The sequence below is a fragment of the Rhinopithecus bieti genome, unplaced genomic scaffold (assembly GCF_001698545.2).
Source record: "Rhinopithecus bieti isolate Rb0 unplaced genomic scaffold, ASM169854v2 scaffold_3040, whole genome shotgun sequence".
NCBI lineage: Eukaryota > Metazoa > Chordata > Mammalia > Primates > Cercopithecidae > Rhinopithecus > Rhinopithecus bieti.
The window spans coordinates 8,441,063-8,465,056 of NW_016804657.1; the positions used below are offsets into that span (position 1 = coordinate 8,441,063).

The window sequence follows — 23,994 nt, forward strand, 5'->3', positions numbered from 1 at the left end:
ACTTTATCCAGGATAGTAGCAAGAGAAGAAGAAGGATATGTTTTGTTGCCATATTCATAATTTGGAGCAAGTTGTAAAGACATAACTTCATATTTAACCATATTACTAATAATTTCTTTTACTGCTATGGCATATGTGCTATTGANTATTATCAGTGGCTTCACTGACTATGTTTACACATATATCTTTGTTATCATTATTGATTATTTTCTTAAGAGTCCTAGCAGCCTAATAACTGGCCAGTAGGCATGAGCTTTTAAAGTTTTATATTGCCAAATTACTTTCCAGGGTGATTATACTGATTTTAGTAGGCTTTAAAAAATTTGTTGCCAGCATGAGAGGCAAAAGGTAATATTGTTTATTTTCATTTCTTTTGACTATTAATGAAGTTAAAATTTCAGCCTATTTGTTGACCATTTGTATTTTTTCTTGTGAATTTTGAGTTACCTCTTTTGCTCTTAAGTATTCTTTTATTGGTTTTTTAAAGAATTCTTGCTGGGCACAGTGGCTCATGTCTGTAATCCCAACATTTTAGGATGCTTGAGACCAGAAGTTTGAGACCAGCCTGGGCACCATACTTTATTTTCTTTGTCATATATTTTGCAATAATTGTTATATTATTGGTGATTTTCCTTTTTTCATTCATTCATGAGTTTGAACTACTGAAGGCTATCATTTTCATAATGAACCACAATATCTACATATATATTCTTTTTTTTTTTACATATATATTCTTTACAAGAAATAAACCTGTCTTAGGATAAAGATGAAACTTCACTACAGGAATGTAAAAGAAAATTGATTAATGTGGAGGTTATGATACATTTGAAGATAGGAAGATTCTATGTTTTAAAGATTTAATGTTTCCTAATTAATAGGTTTGTAATCCCATTTGATATCCTCTTAAGATTTTAAATTGGAATTGATGAAATAATACTTGAGCTAGTTCTAGAGGGAACTATTTTCCCAGATTAAAAGGCTACAAAATTAGCAAAATTAAAATAGTGTAGGATTGGTGTCAGGATCAATCATCATGTCAGGATAAGTCATCATAATAGACTCTAATGGACTCAATATATGGTAAAAGAATATCATGTAGAGATGGAATATTCAACAAAAGGCTTTGGAGAAATTGTTTATCTGGAGGGAAAAGTTAGATTTTCCCATCATGCCATTGACCAAAATGCATTCCAAATAGATTAAGATATTAAATACAAAAAACAAAGAGAGTCTTCTAGCTTATAGATGAATATTTAACTCTACACAAGGTGTATTCAAGTATAAAATCAGTAGAAAAGTAATAAAGGGAAAGATTTAAAATTGACCATGTTAACAGTGTTAACAAATGCGGCATTTTATATCTATTTTTTCTTTTCAGTGAGCTGGAAGAATCTCTACTTGTGCTGCCTTTTCTTATGTCCCAGACATTCTTAAACTCTTTAACGAATTCATTCAGCTGGGCTCTGATGTTGAACTTATATGCAGGTGCCTCTTCTTCCTCCTCAGGTAACATCCTTTTCCAAAGAATACCATGTCTTTTCAGCAGTACCTTAACTGAAGCTGTCAACACTTTGGGATTAAGAAATAGTATGCCAAACTCGGTGGCTCACCCTCGTAATCCCAGCACTTTGGGAGGCTGAGGTGGGTGGATTGCTTGAGCCTAGGAGTTTGCTACCAGCCCAAGCAATCAGTCTTGCCTTTAAAACAAGGATCATGATGACCCACCTCTTTAAGTAAGAAGTCATGGTAATACATTGCTCAGGAATCCTTACTCAGTCATAGGCCTCCGTGTTACAATCTAAGATAGCTTTGGTTCTAGTCAGTTTAGCAAAAGCCAATTACGATTGGCCAATTTGCCTCATTTGTTATTTGAAGCCAAGCTTGTCTAGCCTGTGGCCCGCAGGCCACATGTGGCCCAGTACGACTTTGAATGTGGCCCAACGCAAATTTGTAAACTTTATTAAAACATTATGATTTTTTTGTGATTTCTTTGTTGTTGTTGTTCATCAGCTATCATTAGTGTATTTTATGTGTGGCCCGAGACAATTCTTCCAATGTGGCCCAGGGGAGCCAAAAGGGTGGACATTCCTGTTTTAAAGTGTTTAGTGTAAGCTAACAGGTTTTGCTTTGTCCTTATACCAACATTTTAAGGAAGTCAGTTTATTTATCTTGGTCTCTACAGGTGCAAATGGAAATGTAGGGGCATATATAGAGGTAAACTAAGACATAAAGCAAATATGTTCATTAGGTTATATTCTTAAATATGAAGAATTCTGTTAATAGGTAGTTGAGAAGAATAGATGTACAAAGACTTGATATTCTCATCTCTCACCCTCATTCTCAAGCTGTTACAGCAGAGAACAGAGATGGAGACAAATTGAATATTCCTTCAAATACTGTTATGAAGACAAAACTGGTCAGCCAATGCCAGATAGTTAAACAGGTATATTTAGTGAATTGACCAAATAGGTATTTGGTGAATTGGCCTGGTTTTATGATTTTAACCCTCCATTTCTTATACTTTATCCAGGATAGTAGCAAGAGAAGAAGAAGGATATGTTTTGTTGCCATATTCATAATTTGGAGCAAGTTGTAAAGACATAACTTCATATTTAACCATATTACTAATAATTTCTTTTACTGCTATGGCATATGTGCTATTGAATTAGGGTTGCTGGTTCTACAAGAAACACTAAATACTTATAGCGTATCAGAGGGTTATAGATGGGTACTACCTGACAGGTACAGCAGGGTCATCAAGGATATCTTGGTACTCTGGGTCAGAGTTTGAATCTCTCATGAATGTCTCTCTTTTTTGCTGTGGCTTTATTAGAAGTATTAATGCATCTTTTTTGAGTTAGCATTTCTTAGAAGGCTCATTCTGTCTTTGAGTTTTCCATAAAGTACCACTCAAAATCTGTAGCCACTGGCAAGTTGCTGGGCTGGGAAAAGAGGCTTTGCAAATGAGTTGAATGTGTCATGAGGTTTAGGACAGCATTTTTTAAGTTATCATCAAATTGAACTGAATAGTAGAGAAAGAAATTTCTTTGGCTTTTTTTTTTTTTTTTTTTTTTGCTCGAAACATTTCTATAATGTATATTTTGTTGTTGCTTTGATATTTTATCTGTTTACTCAGTCTAGCCATGTCAGCTGCAACATGACTGTGTTTTGTTTTTCTATTAGGATTCACTTTGGACAGATCACTAGCAATCAAATGCTTGTGCCAGTGATAGAAAAATTAAGGGAAACAACTATTTCAAAAGTCAGCCAAGTCCGGGTAAGTGTCTTTGTATAGAGATAAAATAATGAGGCAAATTCCTAGTGTGATTTAGAAGTAGTGTAGTATTGCTGGCCGGGCGTGGTGGCTCAAAAGGCCTGTAATCCCAGGCCACTTTGGTTAGGCCGAGATAGGTGGATTCATGAAAGTTCAGGGGAGATCGGAGGGACCATTCCTGGCTAACCATGGTGAAACCCCGTCCTCTACTAAAAAATACAAAAAATCTAGCCTGGGCGAGGGTGGCGGCGCCTTAGTCCAAGCTACTCGGGAGGGCTGGAGGCAGGGAGAAATTGGCGTTTAAACTCGGACGGGAGAGCTTGGCAGTGAGCTGGGAGAATCCGGCCACTATACTCCAGCCTGGCGGGAAGAGCGAGAAACTCCGTCTCAAAAAAAAAAAAAAAAAAAAAAAAAAAGTTAGTAGTATTGCTGTGCTTTGTCTTTAGCAGTACCCACCACCGATAAATCCATATTTGAGATAGTTTTCACTGGAATTAGTAGGAATAGAAAAAACAAACAAGAAAAGTTCTTAATGAGGGAAAGATAAGTAACAACACCTGAAGCTTTGGTTCCCCTAACTCTCATACACTGCTGTGATGAACTGAAGTGGGAGAAAAATTTTTAATATTTCTTGTATTGCACTCCAGGATGTTATCGGCTTCAATATGGCTGGTCTTGATTATCTCAAGAGGGAATGCGAGGCAAAAAGTGAAGTTATGTTTTTTGCTGATGCTACTAGCCACTTGGAAGAGAAAAGAGGAAGAGGAAAAGAGGGAGAAGCTGATTCTAACATTGACTTAGAAGTGAAATGTGGTGTCTTTTTTTTTTTAAACTTTTTCCTTAAAAGGACTCGTAAACTAAGCACAGAAGAGTTGGCGTTATCTTAAAAATACCAAATAACAGAAGATCACATTGCAGATGATGTCAGGAGGTGGTTCCCAACTTTGCCTGGGGGAATTCCAACATGAGATTATGGGCTGGCTCCATTTCTTGGACTTAAAATGCATGATTAGTTTAAAAATCTTTCTGTGCTCTCAAAGCTTGAGCCTTGCAGCTCAAGCTTGTTGTTCCCTTTATATTCTAGCAGGGAATAAATAATTGTTTTAATTAGGTATATGTTTCATTGGAGTTGAAATTAACATTTCAAAAGTTTTTCTTATTTTTTTATGGCAGATAATTTGCCATTTATTTATATTAGGTTTTACTGCCTATTGAGACAACCAGGTGCATAATTGATTGCCCTCTGGCCATAAAAATGCAGTATCATGGACTCTTAGAACTAAAAGGACTGTAAAAGTACCCAGAACAGCCTCCTCAGACTTAACCTTCTGCAGGTTATATCTGTATATAAGAAGATTCTAATTGATAACTGTTTATACTTTTCTGAATAAAATAATTATTTCTAATTAAAAAATAGCCAAGCTAAGATGCTTGGCTGGGCTTTTGAGGAATTAATACACGTGTGTGTGTGTGTGTGTATGCGTGTGTGGGTACATATATAGTTGACACTTGAACAATGCAGGTGATAGGGGTGCTGACCCCCCCTCGCACAGTCAAAAATCTGCATATAACTTGTGATTCCCGAAAGTCTTAAGTACTAGTAGCCTGTTATTGACTGGGAGCCTTACTGATGTATTATATATATATTGTATACTGTATTCTTAAAGTAAGCTAGAAAAAAGAAAATGTTACTTAGAAAATCATAAGAGAAAATACATTTACTGTATTTATCCATACTGTAAGTGTATGTCATCTGTTTATAAAATGAATTGTCTGTCTAGAGTGGCAGGCAACTGTAGCTGCAGACCTCAACATGATACCTATCAAGCAATCAGCTTTTTCTTGTAATGTCATCACTTTTCTCTGCTTTTTGGGAGCATTGTGATATGCAGTTGACTGGGGCGATGAATTGTTCATGCACCGGTGATTAGTGTCACACAGCATTTGAAGTGCATACTCACAACACTTGAGCTCACTGCAATAGCAACAGGAGGTGGCTGTGAAATTATTTCACTAATATACTGTGCATTACAGTTCATTTTATGCAGCTGTGATTTAATGCTGCATCTTTACATTTTTTTACGTTTCTCTCAAAACTGTGAATTGCACCATGTATGATCTGTATTTGTGTGTGTTAATTTTGATAAAATAATAGATTTGCCTGTATTTTATGGCAGTAAATGATAAAATAGTATCTACATATTTTATGCATTCATGATATAACTGCTTTTTTCCTAATTTTTTTCATCTGAAACTTTTCTCATTGTTTCAAATCTTCAAAAATTTTTCCAATGTATTTATTGAAAAAAATCTGGGCTGGGTGCAGTGGCTCACACCTGTAATCCCAGCACTTTGGGAGGTGGACAGATCATGTGGTCAGGAGTTCAAGACCAGCCTGGCCAACGTGGTGAAACCCCATCTCTACTAAAAATACAAAAAACTAGCCGGGCGTGGTGGCAGGCACTTGTAATCCCAGCTACTCAGGAGGCTGAGGCAGGAGAATCACTTGAACCCAGCAGGCAGAGATTGCAGTTAGCCAAGACCGTGCTACCATTACTCCAGCCTGGGCAACACAGTGAGACTCCATCTCCAAAATAATAATAGTAAAACAAATCTGTACAAAAGTGGAGCCACGTGGTTCAAACCCATGTTTTCAATGAATTGTCTACTGTATATCTTCATGGTAAGGATTTGGGGAAGTAGGAATGTTCTAGGAAAAGATATTAACAGATACCTCTGGGTCTGGGCTTTTCTTTTATAAATGACTAAATCATACTCATTGTTATAGGCCTGTTTAGATGTTCTGTATCTTCTTCAGACAGTTTTGCTTTTATCCTTTTGTTGTTGTTAATCCTAAAGACTTAAAACAATGGTTTCTATCTGTCTGTTAATTTGGTCATTTCAGCCAAGTTACTGTGTTGTGGGGCCACCATTTTCTTCCCAGGCTCAGAGCTGCAGTTCTTGTGGCTTGGCGGTTTGTGTCCCAAACCACAAGTCTTCATGTTCTTGAGCATAACACAGTCACTGAAGGGAAGTAAGGAATGCAGTGGTATTTGTCGGGCAGAATAAATACGTGAATTTTGGCATGGAGTTTCTGAAGGCGTAACTATGAAAGGCAAGAGAATAGGCAGGCAGGATAATGCATTCTAGGTGCTTTCCAAGGAGTCAATGTTGTTTAGGCAGCTATTCCTGCCACCAGGGAGAGGAGTTAATTCTTGAAAAATAATTTAATTTTTTATGAGAACAGAGGTTGAATCAATGTCCTTCTTAGAGTTGCTCATCAGAACATAAATGTCACTTTCTAGTAACATTTTTGATGGTTTCCAAACCAAAACAAGTTCCAGGAGGGCATTCTAGATGTATACATCATTAATAATTCCTCTTATGTTAAAAATTGCTGTTTTCCCATAGCTTTGCCACCATTTATAATTCAAAAGCCTGATAGTGCTAGGGAATGTAAAGATGTTTCTGTTTGCTAAAGTGTTATGCAAAGAGAAGGGGAACTTTTATGGTAAAGTGACATGTACAGAACCTAGCTAAGTTACAACTTTTGGTCAAAATACTTGAAACTCTTTAACCCTAAAAGTTTAAGGTCAACAGGTGCATTATAAAGTAAATTTTAAGCCAAGCACATTTCTAGTCATTAAGTCAGTATTCATTGCCTTAGCCCTTGACTGTATATAATCCTTAATATAAAAACCATTTAATGACTAATATCTCTTGCATATTGTGAAGTAAGTTACCTATAGAAATTCTGTAGTACCATAAAGAAAAGCCTTTTGAGATTGCAGTGAGCTGAGATTGTGTCACGGCACTCCAGTCTGGGCAACAGAGTGAGACTCCATTTAAAAAAAAAAAAAAAAAGGCTCTTGAATTGTTTAATGGGAGTAAAACATTTAGGCTTAGTTTTTAAAATGTATATATCCATCCACTTAAGGAAAATATGCTTAACAATTTTGAAATTCACTGGCTGGAAGCTAGGTGCTTTGTGTATTTGGCATTAAATTGTTTCTCAATGGCAAATGTCATAAATCATATCTCATTCTAAAGAAATCTAGCAAATCTCTAGCACAGACCAAGGACAGTGCCCAGAAAAGCAATGGTATCTGTTGGTAGGTACCGGACTATATATAGGACTCTATTCACTTATCAACTATAAATGATGAGCCTGCTCAATGCAGCCTTTTCAGGCCAGGTTAGTCTTCAGAAAGAGAGGGAGGTTGTGAGCAGAAGTGTAACGAAGAAACCACATGGGCTTACAGGTACCATCTGCAGTCCACCCCCATTCCTCATAATTTAGGATCCTAAGTTTGAGATGGGGCTAAGGTTCTTAAAGGTAGTATCACCATATATTCAAGTCCTTTCTCTTTATTTCTGAGGTTTTTGGGATCCAAGCAGCCCTGGTTTGTTTTTAGAACATAGTACAGATTGTGTAACAGTCACTGAGCCCTGGCAGTGTTGCCCTTGTGTATCCCTTCCCCTTGAGTATGGGGTCGGACCTAGTGACTGGCTTCTAGTGAACAGAATACAGCAAATGTAATGGGCTCTCTCTTCAGAATACAGCAAATGTAATGGGCTCTCTCTTCAGAATACAGCAAATGTAATGGGCTCTCTCTTCCAATATTAGGTTATAAAGCACTGAATTCTACCTTGTTCACATTCTGGCTCTTCATGCTTGCTTGCTTGTTCTGATGAACCAAGCTGCCATGTTGTGAGATTCCCTAAAGCAAGGCCTACATGGTGAGGAACTGAGTGGCAGTCTCTAGACAATAGCCAGTGAGGAGCCATGGCCCGCAGTCTAACAGCCTGCAAGAAACCGAATCCTGCTGACTGCTACTTGAGTGAGCTTGAAAGCAGATTCATCCCCAGTTGAGCCAGAGGACCCCACTGAGCTGTGCCTGATTCCTGACTCAAGCTATGAGATCATAAATGTTTATTGTTTTAAGCCACTGTTTTGGGGTAGTTTATGATATAGCAACACATAACTAATACAGCTTCTATAGAGCAAATTACCTAACCTTTTCCTTATTTATAAAATGGGTAGAATAGCACCTACCCACACAGTTATTGTGAAGTGCTTAAAGTTACTACTGTTACTGCATCTATTTAATCTCATTAAGTCTGCAATAATATGCACAAAGAGGCATAAAGACATTATTTAAGACATTTCATCTATTAGGTAGATTCATGAATTACTTTTGATAGATTGGTGCCAACAGGAATTATGAATCTTTGAGAGCTATTCCATAGTTTTCAGAATTGTGGAGAGAGAGAGAGAGAGAGAGAGAGAGAGAGAGAGAACAAAATGAAGAAAGGCTGTCAGATTTCTGGAATTCTGTAAGCAGGAAACAGGCTGCCCAGAGGGTAGGACTGTTGCAGAGGGCCAAAGCTCAGGGCTCAGAGGGTGGGGCTGGTGGAGTCTTTGAGGGCCTAGAGGCTGGGATTGGTGGAGCCTCCATGGGCATACAGGGCAGATGGTGCCACAGATTCTCAGTCCTTGGAATCTAATGGAATTTGCTCTTCTGGGTTGCAAAGTTGCTGTAGACCAGTGACTCCTTTATTTCTTCCGTCTTCTCCCTTTTGGCATGGGAATTTGTATCCTGTGTGGTCCCACCATTGTATTCTGGAAGCTGGTAACTTGTTTTTCAGTTTCATGGGTCTATAGATGGAAAGGAGGCCAGGACAGTTCATGCTCAGAGCCTCACCCATACCTGATTTAGATGATGAGCTTTGAGACTTTTTGAGTTGGTGATCTTTAGATGAGACTTTAGAGTTAATGCAGGAATGGATTAAGTCTTTGGGGAATATTGGGACGGAGGACTGCATTTTGTACCTGGGGTGAACATGAATTTTGAGGGACCAGAGGGCAGGCTGTACTGGGTTTGGCCCTCCAAAATTCATGTCTAGTAGAACCTGTGAGTCACCTTATTTGTAAATAGAGTCTTTACAGATGCAATCAAGTTAAGATTAGGTCATTCAGGATTAGGGTAGCCCCTAAATCCAATGAGAGAGGCACACAGAGAAATACACGAGGAAGACTGCCCTGTGAAGACAGAGGTAGATGTTGGAGTGATGCCACTACAAGCCAAGGAATGCCAAGGATTCCTGGCAACCACCAGAAATGAGGAGAGATGCATAGAACAGATTATTCCTCCAGAAGGAACCAACCCTGCTGACACCTTGATTTTGGACTTCTTTCCCTCTAAACTGTGAGAGAATAAATACCTGTTTCTTTAAGCCAGCTGGTTTGTGGTACTTTGTTACGGCACCCCAAGGAAATTAATACAATATGTTATTTGCCTTTTTCTCTTATTCTCACTTAGGCATAGAGCTGAGTTTTCCAGAGGGTATATGATGTGTGAATGATAACAGTTTGAATACAGAGCAGATGTGAGAATCCAGCTATGTTCTACTAAGTCAGACATTAAAGAGATTTGCAAAAATAGAAAACAATACTACCTTTATTACATGTTTGTTTTGAAAAGTTATTTTCATTAAAATGTCATTTATGTGAATAAACTGGGTGTATTATTTTAAATTTTAAAATTTTCCCAGTTTTCTTACTTGGTAAATATTGATATCACTCACATAAACAAAAGCTCTTTGGGATCATCAATCATTTTAAGACAATAAAGGGAGTCTTGAGTCTAAAAGTTTGAAAACACTGGTTTAATTATAAATTCTCAAGTTCAAGGGCACCTTGGTGTTTGTGTCTGTGCTGCCGCTTTTTAGAGAGTAAGATCAACTTTATCTGAACAATGAAATCAGTGCTTAAAAGAATGGACTTTAGAATCACATTGAAGTAGTTCAGATTTTTACTTCTTCCACTTAAGGAGTAAGCAAACTATCTGAACCCCTGTTTTCTTATTTATAAAGTGGGAAAAACTGTCTTCTAGATAGCATGAGGATTAGATTTTATAATATATATAAAGGAGTAACTAGTATGGTTATTTAAACAAATATTTTCATTCATTCAGGCTAGGTGGCTTATGGGTTTCTGACTGTAAGGAGAGGGGAAGAAACCTGGGGTCTAATACCTCAAATTTGAATGCTTGACAATCAAATTCCTGTTTATTACTTACTGTGCCTAATGTGGAGAAACTTTACGAGACATGAAGACTCCAAGTGTGGAGGAATAAATTGCAGAAGTTCTCTGGACCATTGGATTTTCTTTTCCCTGGGGAAAGTCTTTTGGTCGCTTATCATAATTGATGCTTGTTAAAACTGGTAAAATACTTGTTAAGGGCTGTACTTTTCATGACTAAGTGATTTGCATATATAAACCCAAATAACTCTAGCAACATTAGTTCAACTTTAGGTACCCGTCTATCCAATGCAAATTCTACATGCTCAGGCTTGGGGGTTAGAGGATGGATATGCCAACGTCTAGAATGTCTTCTGTTCTCTCTGATGTACATTTCTCTGCTAACTGTGACTGGCTTTCTATAAGGAGTCATCAGCATGGTCAAGCCCCAAACCATATCTACATCAGATTTTGTGGGGTTTTTTTGGTGGGGAAAATGACAGATCTTGGGAAATGGGCTATGAATTATCATTGTTGACATTGGAAGTAATATCCAATGTAGATAAAAGATCTGGTAAGATTTTTTGCCCTTTATCTGTGTCTGACAGGTTCTCTCTAATCTGTAAGCAGGGAAATAGAAAATTTATTATAAATACAAATGATTTCATTGCTATGATCAGCAGCAGTGATTCAGGTATTTGCATCTAATAACCTGTGTGGAGAGGGTAAGGGCACTTGATTTAGTTCCCAGGGGAAGAAACTAGTTCCTCGGCTAGTTTCCTTCTATCACAATGGAAAAACCCTGTCATCATTACTCAAAAAAAGGAAAGGAAAAAGGAAGGGAAGGAAGGTGAGAGGAAGGGAGAGAGACTTTCCCAGTGAGGACTTTCCTTTCCTACTTTATATTTTGCTCCATTGTACTTACTGCCATCATTGTTTATGGTTTACTTACTTTGTGTATTGTCTGTCCTCCCACTGGAATGTGAGCTACATAAAGGCAGGGGTTTCTGCATCTTTGAAAGCATAAATGAACAAATGAACTACACTTCATTTATTGACATCAGTGCTATCTGACACAAGTTCCTTGAACTTTCTCCTTCACCTCGGAATGTCTGAATCCTTAGCTATCTTCAGCTTCTCCCTTGCCAAGACTAACCCTTCAGCTCTGTTTTTTTATTATTCTTTTGCCCTGTTTTGGATATTGCAGTTTCAATTACTTCTACTCATTCATCTTTTTAATATACCTCTTCTGCTCCACTCTCTTCAACCTACAAACACATAGGTCTACACTAAACTGAAAATCCTTCCTATATTCTGTTGCATACTTGAGGTACCATGTTCTCTTGCTCTTTCCTTTAATACATTTTCTTGAAAGAATATCCATAACTAATGTTTCTGTTTTCTTAATACAGTCATTCTTTACCTTTTGTAATTTAGTTTTTGTTCCAACCAAATTTAACAGTTTAAATCTGAATTTTCTTTGACATTTCAATAGCATCTGTCAATTGTGTCCATCTTTTCCTTGAAATTCTTCCTCAGGCTTCTGAAGTATTTCATTTTCTAATTGCTGCTTCTGTCTCCACTGGCTCCTCTTCCTCCTGCTCCCTAAACTGACTCCAGATTTCTGCTCCTTGCCCATACGTTCAGCCATCACCTCTCTGTAAGCAATGCTTAAAATTATTATATCTCCAATTCTGACTTCTCAGTTGAGATCTAATATTACATATCCATGATTCATTATCTCAGCCCAAAACTTTGAAGTTGAACTCTATGTCCTCTTTCTTCCATCCATCAATGACTGCTACCTCAGATTTTGCAGTTTCTTTCCCCCACCGTGTCTTTCATGCATATCCCTCTTTTATGTTGACTGTTCCCCGATTCCCACAGTTCTTGTGCTTACACATGGCCCATTCAGGTAGACTTCTAATGGTTCTTTTACACATCCAGTTGTTCCCCTTCAACACGTCCTGCACAGTAACACTGGATTCATCTTAATAAAGATGTGCTGATCATACCACCCACAGAGTCAGGAATCTGCAGTGGTTCACTGCTGCTTAAATAATAAAATCCAAGCCAAGGATTTAAGATCTTTCATAACTTGACTCCAACCTATTTCCCACTATATTCCTAATACTCAAGCTCTTGGCAAGCTGAACTCCCTGCCAATCATCCCAAACACCTGGAGCTTTCCTGTTGCCATGGTTTGTTCATTCTTTGTACTTAAAGTTCCCGTCGATCAAGTTTTCACATTCTATAAGATCCAGCTTAAATATCAAATAAATATAGAACAGTAACACAAGCAGCACACAATTCATGCCACTGGAGAAAGTACAGAATAGAAATAAAATGTGAAGGCTTTATTTCTGCTACTAGATTATATAATGCCTTTTAAGACAGAGTCCAGTTATCCATTTTTATGTATGATAAACTATTTCATACAGTACCTTGGAGGTAATATCTGTGTGGCTGGAGACACTGATATGGAGGAATGCATGCATAATTCAGTGAATACCCAACCTTTGTAATAAGAAGGTATCTCCTATCCTTCTATAAAATTATAATTTTTTTGTGATAGAGACTTGCTGTTTTGTTATTTTATCTGATATTCCATAGATAGCCAATAACAGTTACACTTATTCAGCTTGAAGTTACTGCACATATACTGTGTGTCAGGTATTTTTTTAGATTTGGCTAGGTGCTTTCAAAGATGAATGAAGATACCCTTTGTCTTAATAAATTTAACTCTGATTTTGAAGATAGAATCAATAAAGTAGAGATGCATTTTGACTTCCATGTTTTCCTCACTTGTGTAATTTCTGCACTATATATGATTACTCAAGTTGAACTTTAAAGGATATTTGCTTCCACAGGTAGGAACAGAACCTCATGCTCAGTCATAATCTCGATATTGTGAGAGATGTGTGCTGATCCCCTGGCCCCATCCTCTCCAACAGCCATGGCAAATAACTCTATATTCAGTTCTGTCTGCAAACCAGCTGCCACCTATAAGACACAAGGTAGCTTTAGGACCAGAGAACTCTCAGTTCAAACCTTGCTTTTAATATGAATTTGAGCAAGTTATTTAAACTCTCTTACCTTTGGTTTCTTCATCTATAAATTTTGCACTAATAAATGGTAGTTATTAAAAGCATTTAGCAGAATTACTTCATAATGAAGGTAGAATTCCATTAAGCAAAGGGGACCCAGGGTAAATTGTTGAAGGGGCAAACCAGGTGCTATTTAGGAAAAAGCATAAGGAAGCTAAATGCCAGGTTATTGGAAGTGGAACTGAAGGCAAAATTTTGCAATACTCCTAATTGTGCTAGTTTTTGAATATCAGTAGTGACTTTCAGTAGTGAAATCTGCAATAGGGGCTACTTCAGATAAAGATCAATTTAATCTAATATAAATATAAATCAGTAGGCTGAGGCAGGAGAATTGCTTGAACCCAGGAGGCGGAGGTTGCAGGGAGCCAAGATCGTGCCACTGCATTCCAGTCTGGCGACAGAGCAAAACTCCGTCTCAAAAAAAAAAAAAAAAAAAAAAAGAAAAAGAAAAAATTCATCTAACGGACTTGGTGACTATCATAACTTTCCTACCTTGTTCCTTGCAGGGGTGTCCACTATTTTGGCCTCCCTGGGCCACATTAGCAGAAGAATTGTCTTGGGTCACACACAAAATATACTAACAGTAATGATCAGGTGATGAGCTTAAAAAAATCGCAAAATAATCTCATCATGTTTTAAGAAAGTCTAGGAATTTGTGTTGGGCTGCATTCAAAGCCGTCCCGGGCCATGGGTTGAGCAAACATGACTTTAGGGTATTCCTAATGTAGGCTGCATAAAATAATGAAACCAGTAGAGGGAGACAACATTAGTTGAAATGCCCAACTGCTTAGTTCTGAAAACCCATGGCAGAGGATTGTACCAACAAAGAAGAAACCTGATACAGAAGGAAGAAGGAACACAGCAAGGCACGGGCATCTTGCCTTGTTCCTTGAAAAGAACACTAGCCAGCAAAGAGAGAACTATTTATGTTTCTAAGTTGCCTCTCCAGGAGGTGGGTTAAAAAGCAGACTTGGGAACAGTTATCTGGAAAAATATAAATCTGAAACGACTACATGAAAAGCAATTAGATACAAATGGAATGTTTTCTTCAATATAATTTTATAAATAGTAGAATTGAAAATGTTTCAGTTTTTTCAACAATGTATTTGTGAGCGTATGCATACTGGAGGATATCCAGCAGCAGACCCTTCTCCTCCAAGTCCAGCAGTTGGAGCAGGGCTGGGTAATGATGAAATTCAGCATGAGGAGAGCTGGAACACAGCCATCATACAGGTTTGCCCAGGCTTTGAGCAGATTCATTTAGTGTTGGCCACTAACCAAGCTGAACAGTGGTTAGATTTACATATGGGGAAGTCTACAGATTATATTTTTTGCCAGAGCCAAAACCTACTATCAAAGCCTGTTGTCAAACTAAAAAAACCTTATAGTATAGAGTGAGCTTCAAAGACTACATGCTGGGTTTTTAGGACCTATAAAGGTTGATCCAACAGCTATTTTGGCTTTTGGCATAATCCCTACTTTAAATTAAAATGAGATTTGCTAACTTCCCAGAACAGTGGAAGAAGGGCTTGTTTTGATTTTTGTCTTTTGCCTTATGTTGTGAAGGTTCTGAAATCTTGACACAATACAGTGGTGAATTACTTCAGGCCAGTACTTGTGAATTAGTGGATATAATCCCAAAATGTTTCTGTTTGGAGTTTTAGCCTGTATAATACTGTTTTCTGTAGAGCATATTACAGCTAGAAGGGGGCTAAGAAATAATCTGGTCTGAACTTTACAGATGAGGAAAACAAGGCTCAGAGCATTAACTGAACTGCTTGATGGCACAGTCGTGACAAGAAGTCAACTGACTTTGCGCTATACCAAACCAACCCTTTTGTGTGAGCCTATGACTGGGGCTGCTTTAAGAGCTTCAGACTCTGGGAGCATTGGGTGCTTGTTAACAGGACTGGATAATTCTGTGCACTGTTCCCATAGGCCTATGTGCTCTTCCCATCTGTGATGAGTGAGTCACGTGTCTGCCAGACCAACTCACTTCATTCTGTCACTCAATCACACCTCTCTCGAGTACCCACTATGTGCCTGGCTCTGTAAGCTTCTCGTGTGTCTTACTCATTTTTAACATCCTCTGTGCCCTGGCCACTTTCAATGGCATATGGGAGGAACTCAAAATTTGCTGAGTGAAGTATGAAGTAAAAGGCGTGTTAAAGCAGCCAGATGATGCACGGATAAAGACTTACAAATGTGACTATTATATTTTAGGATGAACTTATGTTTACATCATCCTATATTTCTGAAATTATAATTTAAAGTGAGACTAGGCTATTAATATGCATAGTTTTTACTAAACATGCCATTTTGGAGGATGTATCAAAGTCAGAATAGGTTGACATTTTTTATTTTGTATTTTCAGAGATCTTTGGAGAAATGAGGCAACTTATGAGTTTAATAAATATGATTTCTTGGCTGGGTGTGGTGGTTCATGCATGGAATCCTGGCACTTTGAGAGGCCAAGGCAGGTGGATAATGAGGTCAAGAGTTCGAGACCAGCCTGACCAACATGGTGAAACCCTGTCTCTACTAAAAATACAAAAATTAGCCAGGCGTGGTGGCGTGCACCTGTAATCCCAGCTACTCGGGAGGCTGAGGGAGGAGAAGTGCCTGCACCCAGGAGGTGGAGGTTGCAGTGAGCTGAGATCCGGCCATTACACTCTAGCCTGGGCAACAGAGCAAGACTCTGTCTCAAAATAAAAATAAATAAATAAATAAGCAAACAAACAAATATGATTTCTTAGTATAGCATTAAATAATATTCTCTGGCAAATACCAAGAGTGCAAACCAGATTTACATAAAATATAAAGAATGGAATAATTATTTTTCAGTTTGCATAAGGATTTACTTTTTAAAACGGTAGTTTGTACATAACTGTAATATTGGGACAAGTGAGGTGAGCTTCAGAATTGTTTTCATAGCTGGCAGTTTAACTCTGTTTATGCATAGGATCGGTCTCATGGTTACTATATGGAATGAATGCAATCAAGCCACATACTGTATCACTACCAAAAATCTTTTGCTTATGATATTAAAAACATTAGACTTATACATAGTTTAAAATGAATGGGCAGAATGATTTCAAAGCCCACTTCACTGGAAACCTATATATGTTCATTTGTATGCACGCAAGGACACACAATAGATGGCATATAGGACTTACGGGTCCAGGTTTGTAAGTCACTTTCAGTCCTGTGCTGGGTGGGGGCTGCTTTACTTTAAACCTACAAGGCAGCAAGATGAAAATAAATTTATGCCATAATGAAAAACAGGAGCAATGAATAAGCTGGGATGTTATAAAATAAGGAAGGTGTTAATATTTGCTACACAGGAGCCGGGGGTCCATACCATTAGAAAACCAACTTTAATATTCAATTGGGAGAAGAATCTGGGGCCCATTCCACAACTGCCTTTCCAACAGTTTTCATCAGCATAAAACGGGCTCCAACCTGAGTTTCAACCCTTCGTTACTGGTTGCTGACGAGCAGTCCAGGCTTGGGCAGTGGGACTGTTTGGCTGGTGTGTGCATTTCAGCATAGCTGCCAGCATGAATGCAAATGCTGGCAGCCGGGTCATTAAGTTGAAGAATAAAGGCTCTTTTGGAAGGCAGTGGAGCATGGGAGCCAGCTTTGCTCTGTCTTAGTATGGGGTTTGCATGTTTGAGGAGAGGAGAAACAGAAAGGCTCAGAAAACGTCGAAGAACTTGAAAAGCTCTGAGCTCACACATGGTGCTTATTGATCTCTCTCTCTTCCTGTGGTTTGTGGGTTCTGCTTGAAGGTTAAAGACCTGGAGTAAATTAAAATGCCAAGGAAAGCCTACCTCCACTCTGACCCCAACACTGCTTCTTCCTCCATCAACCTTGCTGTCTGCTCTATCGTGGCTGAATTAACAAGCTGAGGAGTGAAATCTCCAAAACTAAAATTTTATACTGGAGCAACAGGACCCGCACGAATGAGTTTTATTAGTTTGAGGTTGACTCTCTATTTCTCCCCACCCACTTTGTTGGCAACAACCTAAAAAATAATAATGTGTGATTTGGTGGCCTGAGTTCCACATCAGATTGTTTCTCAGGAAGCAAAGGTCATTCCTGAAGCTGGGATTTGCCTCAACTGAAATAACTGAAATGGGACAGGGATCTTTCAAACTGGATGCTTCTATCATTTTGTTTTATCTGATTTCCAATCATCAATCAGAATCACAAACATTCATGAAGGACTTACCACTGAACTCTGAAAATGACTGCAACTGAAATAAACATATATTCCATTTTAATGGAAGTAATACACATGCTTATGTTTAAGATATAACTTAACAGCTATAACTTAAATAAAATATAAAAAATATATTACATTTAAGATATAATAGTGGACATTTTGTACTTGGGAATGGTTTGGTAGAGGTATATGGTTTCTTGGTCCAATGGAAAGGTTTGAAATTTCACACAAAACGAAGTATTAGTAAAGCAAGTGGGGGGACTCAGGAGATCTGAAGTCTGGCCTCTGCTAACCTACAAGATGTTAAAACAAGTTACACAGTTTCTCCTTTTATAGTAGTCTCATAAGGTTTTTCCCTCCATTATGCAGAAACAATGTAATTAAAAGTGCTTTTCAGATCATACTGTGAAAACAAACATCAGCTGGTATTATTATAGTTAGTGGATTTGTGAAAAAGACTTTCAATTATTGTGCATTAGTAGCTATAACACTTGTACAACCTCCTCCTTTTTTTTCCACTAGTGGAGATCAGGATGTGAGTTGCTTTTAGCAAAGTATGAATAATGATGAACAGGAGGGCAAGGAAGTATCTACCATATAATTGGAACCCGATAAACACTCACTGATTTGTTGATGAATGAATGAGTGTGTAAATGACTGAATGAATCATGTGAAGATTCAAGGAGTAATTATAGTTCAGTTCCATAAACATTTACTGATGGAGGTGACCAAAGACAAGTCACAGGGTAGGGAAAGGTAGGCAGACCTTTGGTCCCTTGGCCTCACCTGCAGAAGTCCACTCCAACATTCTTGAGCTTTACAACTGTGGCATAGGTATGTCCTTCCTTAAGCACTCCAAACTTCACTGATGACGGGAGAAGATGGAACCCAAAAGGGGATGACTGTGCATTATTAATGGCGGCAGATGCAATAGAGGATGTGTTCACTTTTCCTCCAACAGAATCTTGCACCTTTGCATTAACGAAAAATTAATAAAATGGTTCTATTTTGAGTTCCCAAGATTAAAAAAAAAAAAAAAAAAAAAAGGCCCTTTCACCAGAGGAAAATAACTTTTTGGTTGCTGGAGGAAATGAATGTTTATAGTCTTATGTAATCCTTACAACAGCCGTGTAAGGAGGTATTTTAGGCTTTGTTTTAAGGATAAGGAAGTCAAGTTCAGAGAACTGAAAGATAATTGTTCAAGTGGTAAGTAGCATAGCAAAGATTCAGATTCAAGTTTGCCTGATTCTAGAGTCTGTGCTCTTTCATCTGTGCCAGTGGTCATCAAACATTAGCTTCCATCAGAATCTCCTGGAGGACTCATTAATAACAATACACAGATTGCTGACTTTACCCCCAGAGTTTTTCATTCTGTTGGTTGGGGGCAGGGCCCAAGAATTTGCATTTATAACAAGTTCTTAGTGTTGGCAATGCTGCTGGTCAGACAACCACACTTTGAGAACCATTGGTCTATGCCCTTATTATTCCTCACATCAGCAGTGCTGACATCATCTCAGAGTTTGTTAGAATTGCAGAACCCCATGCCCTACACCAGACCTAGTGAGTCAGAATCTGTATTTTAATAAGATCCTGAGGTAATCCATATGCACATTAAAGTTTGAGACATACTGTAATATTGTCAGTTATATATAACAATAAATTCTGTGATGGAGATGAACACAGTGTGCCATGGAAGAAAAAAAGATAATTATCAAAACTGGTGGACTCCAGAAGGTTTCCCAATAGAACTGGGTGGAATCTTAATCTTAGAGGCTCTGAGGAAGAAAGGAGCTTGGTATTTTTAAAAATGAAATCTACAATGGCTGAATTATAGTGAGTTTGACTCAGGGTGAGGGCGAAGAAGCAAATGGGGCCTTGTCCTCATGTTAAGTCATTTGGATTTTATCCTAAGAGTCATGGCAACGGTGGCCAATGATTCCTTTAGCCAGTAGTAGTATGCTGGTGAACTGGCTGTCTGAAAACAATTCTGATTTCTAGTGTTCACTAATTTTATGGTGCAAGTACTCCCAGCATGGCTGATTTCAAGCTATCAGTGGTTTGATAACTGGCTCATAAAATTTCTCCCAGGAGCCTGTATGAGCCAGCTCCATCAAAGCACTGCCTGTGTTTACATGTGTGAGATGAAAGTTTAAAGAGCTTCATGGTGAGATCAATACAGTCAATAGCAGTACACAGTGGCTGGAAACTAATAACTTCAATGAATCAGAATTACATAAAATCTACAAAAGGAGCAGGATTGAAAAAAATAAAAAGTAAAGAATTACATCAAATGCTGATTGGCTGTGGGGAATTTGTTCCCATGTTTGTTTTACCTTTGCAAGAGGTTGAGACTTAGGCTTGGAACTCAGCAAATAATGAGGCAACTTCACTTTTTCTTTTCTTGCTTGTCCCGCAACATCCTGCAGCAAGGACTGGGTTGGAATTTTCACAGGCTCATAAGATTCTGGTTCTGTTAGAGAGAAAGCTTAAATTATGCCACATGGACATTTTATTCAAAGACATTGGAAGTAATATCAGAGTATATAAGAACATAAACCAACTTGGAAACTTTTCTTCTTTGCTTTTCAAAGAGCTTATTTATTTATATTTATTTTATTTAATTTCAATTTTTCTTTTAGATTTACTGCAGGTTTGTTACAAGGGTATAATGTATGATCACGCTGCCCAAATAGTGAATATAGTACGCAATAGGATGTTTTTCAGCCTGCCTCCTCCCTTCCTGTCTCCTTTCAGAGTCCCCGCTGTCTCGTTCCCCTCTTTATGCCCACGAGTATCCAAGATTTAGCTTCTACCCAAGTGAGAACATGTGATTTTGGATTTTCTGTTTCTGCATTAATTTGCTTAGAATAATGGCTTGTAGCTGCATCCATGTTGGTGCAAAGAACATGATTTCATTCTTTTTCGTGGCTGCATAGTATTCTATGGTGTACATGTACTACATTTTAAAAATCCAATCCATCATTGATGGGCACCTAGGTTGGTTCCATGTCTTTGCTGTCGTGAACATTACTGCAGTGAACATTTGAGTGTATGTGTCCTTTTGATAGAAATATTTCTTTTTCTTTGGCTGTGTATCTAGTAATGGGATTGCTGGGTCAAATTGTAGTTCTATTTTTAGTTTAAAGAGCTTATTTTAAAGGAGAAAAGTCTTCTGTTAATTCTTGCCTTTTCATTTTACAAAGTGATTTTACATACATGACCTAATACTGGTCCTCACACAACCCTATAAGGTGGGCAGTACAGATGTTATTAGCATCCATTTTTTTAATAAATGAGAAGAATAAGATTCTAAGAAGTCAAGTGGCTTGCCTAGGATGAACTGAATTATACCCAGGTCTTCAAGGTTCCTTCTATTAAATCAACAATACATAATACAATACAACATTAACTCTGAAAGATTTCTTGAAACTAATGAGTAAAAAAAAATCCCAATAATTTTGATTCTACTACTATGTTTATAGTTTTAAAAAGTGTTTAGTAAGTATAGATAAATTAAGCCATAAAATTAAATCTTCAAATCACTAAATTCGGTGACTTGTTCTTTTCCTCAGTTGCATGAGGGAATGAGCAAGTGTAGGAAATCCATGCAGCAGTAGCTGTGTGTCTTTGTTCCACAGATCCAGGAGGTGGAAATAAGAATGGTATTTTAGATCATGGTAGTTAAAAATCCTTTCCTGCATTCAAACCAGGAAGAGAGGAAAAGGAAGGGGACTAATATTTGAGTGTCCACGATCTGCAGGTGAGTGCCACACGTTTTTACACCTGAATGAGGAGGCTCTGGCAGTTATAATCTTGGACTGCTCAGCATTCTTCCCGTCCTCCATCTCTATGCAAACTACTGCCACACACATCTGGTGCCAGGACATCCCTGGTCCCAACCATGAGGAGCAAAGCCCAGTCAATGAGGTCCCTTCCCTGGATATTTCCACTGAAGCGGACAGCGATAACCCCATCTTACATACTAGGTTATGGATCTGGAAGAATCAGAATCTTAGGCCTTTATGGTCATGATCTCTGCCACATGGAAATAACCTGTCCTTTGTAGGAGAGGATAAAACCAAACAAGAAAAAGTAGGGATGGGTCATGGTGGAGGCAGGGAGGATATGGAGAGAAACAGGCATTCAAACAACACGAATACTTTCCTGGAAAGCCAGAGTACCTGAAGCCAAATGCCCCTGGGCTAGCACCACAGCCACACAGCCACTTTTCTGTGGTTTGCTTCTGGTCACCAATAAATTTCCTTTTTCATTGTTGTCGTTCAAGTGAATTTGAGTTTAAGTTCTCATGGCTGTAAACTGAAAAGTCCTAACTAATATAGTTGCAGTGTCTTTTTTTTTTTTTCTTTACCAAAGGAAACAGAGGATCAGAGGATTAAATAACTTGTCTAAGAAACTACAATGAGGGTCAGGGCTGGAATGTGGACCTAAGTGTGTTGGAACCACAAGGAACATGCTCCTTTTACTACTCGGAGTGTCCCAAACCCATTCGTGTATCACAGTCCCTGGGCTGTTTTTGGAAGAATAGAGATTTCCAGTCCACATGCCAGTAAAGCCCTATTCCTGACCAAAACAGAATCAGAATCTCTGGGAATGGAACTCAGTGATCAGTGCTTTAATGTATTTATTCCCTTTGATCACCATTCTCTGCATAGACAACCATTGTAGTAGCTTGGTACAGTTTTTGTTCACATCCTTGCCATATGTGTATTACTGCTTTGTGTGCATGCATGTATCAGTCTAATAAGTACTAATTTGTTGCTCATACTATTATTATTAATAGTAAATATGGTATGGAATTTATCATGAGCTGGACACTGTGCTAAGTATTTTACATACATTAACTAATTTAATTTTCACAGCCTTGTGATGTATAGAGCATTATTTCCCCTTTACAGAAGAGAAACAGGAAGAGATAAAGGGTTTAAATAATGTGCCCAGTGTTCATAGCTATTACACTAGGAGCCCAGATGTGAACCCAGATAGAGCCTGTACTCTTAGCTCTGCTCTATACTAGACTGTCTCTCATAAAAACATGCAGATTATTATTCCATTGAGCCTGCCTAGGGCTTCTCCAGGGATCGGGATCATGGGGGAGGGAGTCCTTGAGGGTCTTGGAGCCTTGGTAATCAGTGGCTGATTACCAGCTGAGGTACTTTAATATTTGAACAAGTGGTACAATCCAACTAGTGCGTTCATCTCAATATTACTGCTGGACCTGAGCCGACTGAAGAACCAGTAGTGGTTCCTTGTTACCATGCTGAGGAAGGCTGGATTATTTATTCACAATTATTTACTTCCCCTTTGAGGATGGCTTCCCTGTAGGTGGAGTATATTTCTCTGCTCCATTGACTTTAAGCTTGGCCACGGGACTTGCTTTAACCAACAAATGTGTCTGTGGATGGCAGTGTGTGCCAGGCTGAGCAGAGGCTGTGAAGTGCAGCATGTGTTTCTGCTGGTCTCTCTTGAGCTTTGACCCTCTGCTGTGAGGATGGCTTGCCCAGCATGGTGGCTCCTTGGCTCCTACAGTGTGGCATTCTTGGAATACACCTGAACCTTACCTGCAGCCGGAGGTGTGCTGGTGAATGGTTAACAACTACCTTTCCCAGGATAAACTTACCTGGTTTGTGCCAGTCTGGGGCAGAGCTGCCATGGACATCCACAGGCCCACAGACTGGCTGTTTTAAGCCACTACAGGATTTGGCGGTGCTTCCATGCAGTGTTATCACAGTGAGCACTGAACCCACGTTTTATTTTGCAAGTCCAAACCTTCCCTAGCTGACTCTATTGTATTTTCTGGATATCACCTTATATTAGTACCAGATAAAAACACTCTTATCTACTTACACTGATTTCCTGTTCATTTCTCCCTTTAAGCTTTTGAACACATTCATTTTATTTTAAATAAAATATTCAGGCCAGGTGTGGTGGCTCATGCCTGTAATCCCAGCACTTTGGGAGGCCGAGGCAGGCGGATCACCTGAGGTCAGGAGTTTGAGACCAGACTGGCCAACATAGTGAAACCCCATCTCTACTAAAAATACAAAAAAAAAAAAAAAAAAAAAACAAAATTAGCTGGCGTGATGGTGGGCGCCCGTAATACCAGCTACTCAGGAGGCTGAGGCAGGAGAATCGCTGGAACCCGGGAGGTGGAGGTTGCAGTGAGCCAAGATCGTGCCACTGCACTCTAGCCTGGGTGACAGAGCAAGACTCCCTCTCAAAAAAAGAATTAATTAATAAAATAAATATTCTTTTCTCTTCCCTACACCGGGAATGTAGTATAATATAATATAGAGAATAAGGAGTCTTGAAACTCATTCTAACCCTAGCTCAGTCACAAATT

General features: G+C 38.5%; 2 protein-coding genes across 2 annotated transcripts in view; one reads left to right on the forward strand and one right to left on the reverse strand.

Moving 5' to 3' along the window:
• WDR3 (WD repeat domain 3) overlaps positions 1–4,688 on the forward strand; it is a 33,025-nt gene extending 28,337 nt beyond the window's left edge. The window contains 3 exon segments of the mRNA XM_017869829.1: positions 3,184–3,277; positions 3,922–4,031; positions 4,033–4,688. Of these exon segments, the coding sequence (XP_017725318.1) occupies positions 3,184–3,277; positions 3,922–4,031; positions 4,033–4,075 (247 nt within the window). The 3' untranslated portion in view covers positions 4,076–4,688.
• SPAG17 (sperm associated antigen 17) overlaps positions 1–23,994 on the reverse strand; it is a 254,064-nt gene that overhangs the window by 4,619 nt on the left and 225,451 nt on the right. The window contains 5 exon segments of the mRNA XM_017869833.1: positions 10,357–10,501; positions 13,157–13,301; positions 16,582–16,642; positions 18,420–18,604; positions 19,967–20,103. Coding sequence (XP_017725322.1) covers positions 10,362–10,501; positions 13,157–13,301; positions 16,582–16,642; positions 18,420–18,604; positions 19,967–20,103 — 668 coding nt within the window. The 3' untranslated portion in view covers positions 10,357–10,361.